Source organism: Lolium perenne, chromosome 6 (genome assembly GCF_019359855.2).
Source record: "Lolium perenne isolate Kyuss_39 chromosome 6, Kyuss_2.0, whole genome shotgun sequence".
NCBI classification, from domain to species: Eukaryota; Viridiplantae; Streptophyta; class Magnoliopsida; order Poales; family Poaceae; genus Lolium; species Lolium perenne.
The window spans coordinates 262,915,325-262,924,338 of NC_067249.2; the positions used below are offsets into that span (position 1 = coordinate 262,915,325).

The 9,014-nt window shown below is 43.9% G+C and overlaps 1 protein-coding gene across 1 annotated transcript; it reads right to left on the reverse strand.

The window, feature by feature from the left end:
• Positions 1-4,711: 4,711 nt before the first annotated feature.
• On the reverse strand, positions 4,712-6,371 carry LOC127305417 (cinnamoyl-CoA reductase 1). The gene is given in 4 exon segments (XM_071821854.1): positions 4,712-5,075; positions 5,153-5,505; positions 5,609-6,030; positions 6,116-6,371. Coding segments are annotated over 4 exon segments (1,107 nt in total). The 5' UTR covers positions 6,273-6,371; the 3' UTR covers positions 4,712-4,900.
• Positions 6,372-9,014: the final 2,643 nt, after the last annotated feature.

Here is a 9,014-nt window from a genome sequence, read left to right on the forward strand (position 1 = left end):
CATTTATACTAACCGAATTAAATTTGGTAGAATTCGGTTTTTAGCCCCACCAACCGAACAAGACCGAATAGACCGAATTGAGTAACCTACCATCAATTTGTGCATAAGCCGACCATTCTATAGAAACCCAATTGCGTTTGATGTTCCAAAAATTGTTCATTCAATGTATGACTTTGGTCTTTGATGTACTAGCTTTTTCTGAATATAGCGTGAAGCCTGCATAATAGAACACGTCGCTCGAAGTATTAGCTACCCCTTTTAATCGCTCACGAGTGATGCACCTCTACCACGAGTGCCGCAGCCTACCAAATAGCATCCCTCCACGATTGGTGCTCATTTGTCGATTTCTTGCGCAGTTGATGCTTTTTGTGTTTATATGTCAATCACTATTTGCTTTCTTCGGTGAAGCCTACTATTTGTTCAAGTGAGTAGGTTCATTCGGTTTTAACCGAAAACCGAACCGAATTTGTCGGTTAACCGAATCTTCGGTTTCCTAAATTTTCATGCCAATTTCCGTTACCATTTTTTAAAACCGAATTTGTTCAAAAATCACAAAAACTGAACCGGAAATTCGGTTAAAACCGAATGCCCACCCTGACCCTCGGCGTAGGAAATTTTTCAAATTTGTCTAATTTTGTAAAAATCATAACTAATTCATATGACGTCAAAAAAATGCGTATGAGGTATCAAAATCTTCAGAAAAACATCCTCTATCTGTTTATGTTAAAATCATGCATATTTGAATCATGCACAGTACCATGTTAACATAGAAACAATTCAATCAATTTCTTATATGTCCTCAGGTTCCCGTTTTAGACAGATGGCAATTTAAACAAAGTCAGAAAATCTCGCGGAGCTGCATGGCATCATTTTATGTGTACTAGTAACCACTCCAAAAGATGAAATTGGGTTACGGCAATTATTTTGGAAAATCCTTCACGAACAGGGCTATCAAGTCCGGAATTCTATGGCTTTTAGGGCAAATGAGTAGGAAACGGCCCGTGACACCGCATAGTTTGTCGGAACGAGACCATATTTGGCACGTGCGTGGTCCCTGGGATGGGAAGCAAGGCCTCGGGAGAGGATTTCCAATCCGGCCCATGGGTGATGGTTTTTTCATTTTCGGGGTGCCAAAACGGGTTTTTTGTGTGAAGCAGCTATATGGGGCGCATTTTAGTATTGCGCGAGACCTCCGCGTAGTGGTAGGACACCGCCTTCACACCACATATCACATGCCATATGTGCGCGCTAGCTATCTGGGAATCCACGCGGCTTCCTGCGGTGTCCCGCCGAATCCGCTGAAAATAGACCGGATTTGAACTAGGGCTACACTTTTCGCCGCTCAATAAATTCTAGAAAAAATGTTTTTAGGTCTATGACATATCACTTTATATGCGAATTTTTTTCCGTTTAGCGCGATGGTAAAGGGGTGCACCAGCGCGCCCGGTACAGTCATACCGCATCTCCGTGGGGGTCCGTTTTGGCCAAATGACAATTTAAACGAAGTTAGAAAATCCCGCGGAGCCGCATGGCGTCATTTTGTATGTCCTAGTAACCACTCCAAAAGTCGGAATTAGGATACGGAAATTATTTTGGAAAACCCTTCACAAACAGGGCTATCACGTCCGGAATTCTATAGCATTTAGGGCAAATGAGTAGGAAACGGCCCGTGACACCGCATAGTTTGTCGGAACGAGGCCATATTTGGCACGTGTGTGGTACCTGGGATGGGAAGCAAGGCCCCGGGAGAGGATTTCCAATTCGACCCATGGGCGATGGTTTTTTCATTTTCGGGGTGCCAAAACGGGTATTTTTGTGAAGCAACTACATGGGACGCATTTTAGCATTGCGCGAGACCTCCGCGTAGTGGTAGGACACCGCCTCCGCACCACATATCACATGCCATATGTACGCGCTAGCTATCTGAGAATCCCTGCGGCTTCATGCGGTGTCCCGCCGAATCCGCTGGAAACTGACCGGATTTGAACTAGGGGTACACTTTCCGTCACTCAATAAATTCCGCAAAAAATGTTTTTAGGTCTATAACACATCACTTTATGTGATAATTTTTGTCCGTTTAGTGTGTTGGCGAACGGTGCACCAGCCCGCCCGATACGACCATTTCGCATCTTCCGAGGGGGCCGTTTTGGCCACATGGCAAATTAGGCGTCATATTTGGATGCCTCTAATTTTTAGGTTCAAATGATGATATGGATGTTATATTTAGATTCCTCTCATTTTTATGATCGATTTAGATATATTATTTGTGGAATTTCGATTTTCCGATTTAAAGATATTAATTATTCCATATTAAATAGAAAAAAGACCAAAAAATAAAATCATTTTATTGTTATTTGAATTCAATATTATTATTACTTATATATTCATTGTTGTCTACTTAAGTAATTGTTTGGGATTCAAAATAAAGAGGTTTGCATCACGGTTCAAGGGTTAATAGGGTTGATATGCTATTATTATCAGCAAGATGTGTCACTTATATAATGGAAGCTCATCCGAATGGAACCAAGGAGTTAAGCGTGCTGAGGCTGGAGTAGTGTGAGGATGGGTGACCGACTGGAAAGTTTAACCATGATTGTAATTTGACCTAAGATTAAGTATAGTTAGAGTTAAAAGTGTATTGGGTGAAAGATAAACATGTAAAAAGAAAGAAAGAAAAAGATTGTGTAAAAGAAATTAAAATTTTAAAAATTTTAAAAGTATATGCCGAGGGTTTTGCCGTCGGCACATAGAAAAAAATTAAAAAAAAATCGAATTTTTTTTTGAATTTTTTGGAAAAGAGAAATTTGAATTTTTTAAAAGTCTATGCCGAGGGTTTTGCCGTCGGCGTAGCGTGCTACGCCGAGGGCCGGGCTACGCCGATGGCGATAGTGCCTTTGCCGAGGGAGCTAAACGCCGAGGAGCTATGCCGAGGGCGGTCCTCGGCGTAGGCTACGCCGACGGCCAAAGCAGGCTACGCCGAGGGTTTCCGGCCCTCGGCATATAGCCCCATTCCTGTAGTGCCATGTTAATTGTCGTAGAACGATGCGTACCCTTCTAGGGTATCGTTTGCATGTTTATATAGTGTAGGGAAAAGCCCCCATTCATAACAAATACAAGAGTGTTATGTGTACGTCGGAGTACTACCCCATACACGTACTCATACGGTATTACATTACATGCTCTAACACGGAAAAGCCTGACCGAGGCATGAGCGATTCAAAGATAGCGTCAAAGTCCAGCACAACCAATATGTGAAGCGTACAAAATCATGGCGCTAAAGTCGTCTGTATGTAAGAAAAATGATAGACTTGAAACATAAATGATTGTTGGATCCAGTGGTCGTGCTAAGCTCGGGTGGCTTCCCACACAAATGTCTGTGTGTTTGAACCTCAAACCCTGGTTATACTTAAGACAACTATAAGGTTCATCTGCTAGTAAAAAATATATAGGGGCATTTCGGCAAAAAAACGTTGCTCCTGGATCAGTTTGGACAAGTTTTTCACAATAAGATAAGTTGTAGGACTAGGATACCTTGTTTTGCAAAAAATGGGACTAATTTGTACATCTCATATAAGTTGTGAGGCTAAAAGTGTATATAGCTCCAATATTTATTCACTCTCTCTTGTACGTACTGTAGCGATCTTCTCTAAGATATTTCTACTGTTAGACACATGCGTCCTAAAATACTCTACTAGGATAGACATCTCAATGAACCACTAACAGGTAAGATTGTAATATAATAAGTGACATAAATACATATATCAATGGAAATGATTTTTTATTTGCTAAGATTTAGGGCAACCAATTTTTTGGTTAATGCCCAAAATTAAATTATAGCGGAATTAATAAGAATTATGGTTAGCATTAAAGGAAATGCATTTTGTATTGATAAATATAATTGTATAACTATTTTTTACATGTATATCGAAGAAAATAAGCTTAACAAAGTTTGGTGTAATAAAAAGTGGAAAATGTTAATATTAAATGTTCTATCAATATGTCTATCAACAAAATGATGTATCAATATGAAATTTTGACAAATTTTGGAAAATAATATATAAGATTTTAGTATAAACAGATAGTACTCCTGCTCTTGTGCCATTTCAACTTCATATTAGGACACTTATTTCTAAAAATTGATATGATTAGGAATATCTATTATTTCACGAAATATTATGGTGTGTTCCATCGGTTTTGCCCTTTAAGCAATAGTAAGGCGTACTCAGGTTACGTATGTGTAGTGGATTTTGATTGAGAACAGGATGGGGAGATCCGGATTATGAATGAAACATCAAAAACGTAATTCAAATATGATAAATTTTTAGAAACTGAATGATAATCAAGATACAGCGTGTCAAATTGAAGTTGTCTTATTTTCGTTATCCCATGATAATGAAAATTCGATCCCGGTGGGGGATTACTTGGAAAAAAAATTGAAGTTGTCTAATGTTATTGTACTAGGACACATGCACAGTGAAAAAATACCATGTAATAAAAACAATTTGTAGGCCACAATTACATTACATGGTAAATCTAAAAAAAAAAGTGATCGTTCCATCTTCTCCTTCTTTGTTTGCTCCTGTTTTTCTCATATAACTAGCCAAACTATTTTGACTATTTTTCTCCGTTGATATAAAATTACCTTGTGATTTGTTCTTTTTTTTTATTACATGCTTGTGATCCGTTCTTTAATTAACAAGAGTTGCCCGATTAGATACATGTGACATTTCACACCTGCACTCTTTACATTTGATTCCTCTATTTCTTCTATATATAAAAACATTTTACAGCCCATAATTACATGGCAAATTTATAAAAAGAAATCATCATTTCATCTTCTCCTTCTCTGTTTGTTCCTGTTTTTCTCTGTTTATTTAACGGAAAACAGTGTCTTGTAGTATTATAAGTATGCACGCTTGGTAGCCACGGGAGCAGGCAAGTGGCCCTTTTTTTGCAAGCACATGACCGTCTCGTACAAACTTTCCCTGAGTGGAGTGAACTCCAAACCCAAGTCCTTGAGCCTCTGGTTTGAGAACTTGTACGGCTTCGCCATCGGCTTGCCGTCATCTTCGCACCTGCATAAAATATTCAGAGTGAGCAAACAACACACGAGATTAACTGATGGATTTCGTAGGGATCGTGTTCATCGTACCTGGCGGTGACGGGGTACTGCGGGAACAGTTCCTTGAGGAGCTTCAGGAAGTGGGCGCGGTGCAGCACGGCGCCGATGCAGAGGTACCGGCCGCGGGCGTCGGGGCGTTCGTAGGCGAGGACGTGGGCGCGCGCGACGTCGCGGACGTCGGTGTAAGCGGCGACGGCGTTGGGGTAGGTCGGCTTGGCGCCGGTGAGGTAGCGGGCGACATGGCTGCTGCTGAAGTTGAGCGCCTGCTGCAGCATGGGTCCCATGGTCATGGACGGCACCACCACCGCCAGCTCTAGGCCCCTCTTGGCCGCCTCCTCCGTGGCGGTGATCTCCGCCATCATCTTCGCACAGCAGTACAGGTTCTGCACAGGGGTACAGAGTTTTCGTGTTGAGAGACTGAACTGATGCACAGGGGAAATCTTGGTTGAGATGAGATGCGCCATAGCAGAGGACAGGGGAGCTTACGCCTGATTGCTTGCAGTACTCGTAGTCGCTCCAGAAGGTCTCGTCGAGCACGGCGTCGGGGCTCCGGTTGGGATCCATGTGCACGGCGCCGTAAGACGAAGTGAAGACGATGCGCCGAACGCCGGCGTCCGCCGCCGCGCTGATCACGTTCCTCGTCCCCTCTACGGCGACCGGTACGAGCTCCTACAGCCAGCATCGGCAGGTAATCAGTAAGCGAGCCATGCAGGTGAAAATCCCAACAGGGGAGGAGTGAGGCAGGGGACTGACGGGGTCGTTGGAGACGGGTGAGGCGACGTGGAAGACGCCGTGGCAGCCGGTGAAGGCGGCGCGGAGGCTGTCGTAGTTGAGAAGGTCGGCGCGGCACAGGGTGAGCCTCTCCTCCGCTCCCTCCAGCGCAAGGAGGTGCGCGTTCTTGCTGTTCGCTGCACAAATTAACCAGTCAGTCACGCGCGCGCGCCATGCATTACCAGATGAATGAATCAAGGGAAGAATCGATGGAAAACTTACCAGGATCCCTGGCGGTTCCTCTGACGCGGTAGCCGCGGAGGAGGAGCTCCTTCACCACCCAGGACCCGATGAATCCTCCTGCGCCCGTCACGCAAACCAGCTGCTGCTCCGGCGGCTTGTTCTCGCCGTTGTCATTGGCATAGTCGATCGACGGCATGGTGGTGAATTGGTAACCACGGTGGTCTATCCAACTGTGGACGCTAGATGAGATTGCTAGTTAACAGATGCTGAATTGCTGAGGCTGATGTTCAGTCGAGCTGCTGTGTGTTCTCTCCGGTCAATCTTCGACCCTATTTATACCGACTTGTAGCCTGGTAATGGCACCGGCGCACAACAAAACTGCAGCTGCAAAACTACCTGGAGTGCGAGAGCAGAAAGCAGAGGACTGCGGCTTGGCGGGAAGGAAAACATAGGGCCGTCCCGTGGGGTTTAGACTGAAGACGGATACAGCGGCAGGCGCAGCTAGCCTAGCACTAGCGGTGCAACGCCGACCCGGGGCGTGACCGTGTCCGTAAGCGTCAGCGCACGGCAGATACCATTCCTGAGCTGAATCCTGCCCAACGGAAAGGTCCAGAATTCTGGTTTGACGTGCGCTTCCACGAGATCGCGCGTCTTCCTGTACACGACAAGAACTAGCATATGCTGATTTCTTCGTGTATTAAAATACGTCAACCTTCTAAGAAAAGAACGGCTGTTTTTTATACGAGAAAACTCACATACGCGGTTAGACTACTACTATACTAAAATAAATGTTATAATTTTATCTACATACATATATAGGTAAATTAGTAGGTATACCATGGAGAACTAACTTGTGGTTGGGCTCCGTCAATCTCAAGACCCGTCAGACCAATTTCTTGGGCTTCGGAGGTGCTCATATGGTAGGTTGTGCGTGCATTCGTAGAAATGAGTATATGTACGTATGTGTGAGCGTCTGCGTTTATACCGTGTTTCGCAAAAAAAAAGTAGGGGTACCATGGTGCCCATGCTCCTAGATCGCCCATCATTCTGTATCGTGTATCGCAAAAAAAAAGTATGGGTACCATGGTGCCCATGCTCCTAGATTGCCCACCGTTAGATTGACCTAGGGGAGATGAAAGGAATCCGGAAAGACTAGTTTACCTCCAGTGTAATCAGTTACTCATGTGGCTATGTTCCGCAAGATGTGATGATTACCGAGTGAAGGGTGGAAGGAAATGCAGCAGGCTACCACCTTGTCCTCGACGTCGACCTGGTGATTGAGAACGTGGCCGAGCGCCAGGATAGGAGGTGACCTCTATGAGGGGAGCCGAACGACAACATTGGAACGGAGGGAGATGCAGCATCAGGATGAGGGAGGAGCCGAGGGGGTGGCCTAGAGGTGAGGAGGTGGACGAGCGCAGAGAGAAGTTCAAAGATGTGATGTCATCGCTTCTGTTGAAACCAACCGATGCACCAGCTGTTTTGGAAATAGCATTTTCCTAAAACAAATTAGAGGGAGAAAAAACCTTTTCTTGCCAGCCTCGATCATGCTAGGTCTCACAGGCCTAGCTAATCTCATATATTACACAAGTTATTCATTTTTTTTGCATTTATGCATATCACATTTGATAAAAAAAACTTAATTATCTCAACTCAATAGTAGATAGTTTTGTACATGACAATTATCAAAATTTAGAACTCACATTCTAATACTCTAAGTCATACGTCAACAAAAGTAGACATGGCATATGACAACTTGATAAGAAATGGGTAGGGTAAGGGTATACCCATGGGTACAATGCTATATCCATGCCCTACCCATGACTTAGTTTATGGGTACTACACGTGAGTATAAAAGTTTGCCCAAACCCTACCCATCACTAGTAGAAAAACGTCCATTCGTACCGGTTCCAGAGGGGCATTCGTACCGGTTTTGCAACCGGTATAAAACTTCCGGCACTAAAGCCCCCCCCCCCCCCTTTCGTACCGGTTGCTTACGAACCGGTATAAAATGGGCCTCCACGTGGGCCACCAGGAGAGCTCAGGGCTAAGGATCCAAAGGTTCCCCCCGCGGCAGGGAATTTGCCCAAATCTCTGCCGCGGCAGAGAATTGGCTTTTTAGGGTTTTGGAGAGGTTTAGGGATATCGGTTTGTTTCATATCGCGTCGATGCACCAGAAACGCGTTTGGGTTTAGGTAGTACATGAAGATCAAGATGATGCATAGCAAGTTGGTGCATATAATATAACACACATGTTATTGCATAAGATCGCAAATTAAGTAGCACTATGCATGAAGATCGATCTTCATGCATAGTGGTGCTCTCCGAGGCGTACTCTATATATGTCTATTACATGTAGCATAGTGGTACTCTTCGAGTCAACTATATATGTAACATGTACATCTTCATTCATAGTGGTGCTCTGCGAGTGGTGGTATGACATCCCGAAGGAAAAATCCCGCCAATTCCTCGCCTATTGCTATGAAGCGGTCATCGATTGAGAGCTTGTTCCGCTTTCTTGCCAACTATAAAAGAATAAGATACAAATGAATACATGAAACAACTATTACTGAAACTCAGCACAACTTATGATAACAAAACAAATTAGTGAAGATTGTTTTTGTACCTCTTTATTTCTTTCATTATTCGTTCTCTCGTTGACAATTCTGCGGATGTACTCGCAAACGAAGAATCCACAGAGATCGGTCCCCGGAGGTTGTTGCGGGCATTTCTTTACAAGAATATAATTCAATCAAACAATAGTCAAGTATGATAATTAAAAGGTGTGTGGACCTAGGTAGTACTACTTACTTTCGCACGCCATCGCAGCTTCGGTGTCCATTCACGGGACGTATCTTCCTTGATGAAAGTTTGCCATACGCTGCTCGACAAAAGAAAATGCATAAAAAAGTCATCAATTAGTTCAAAGCAGGAAATT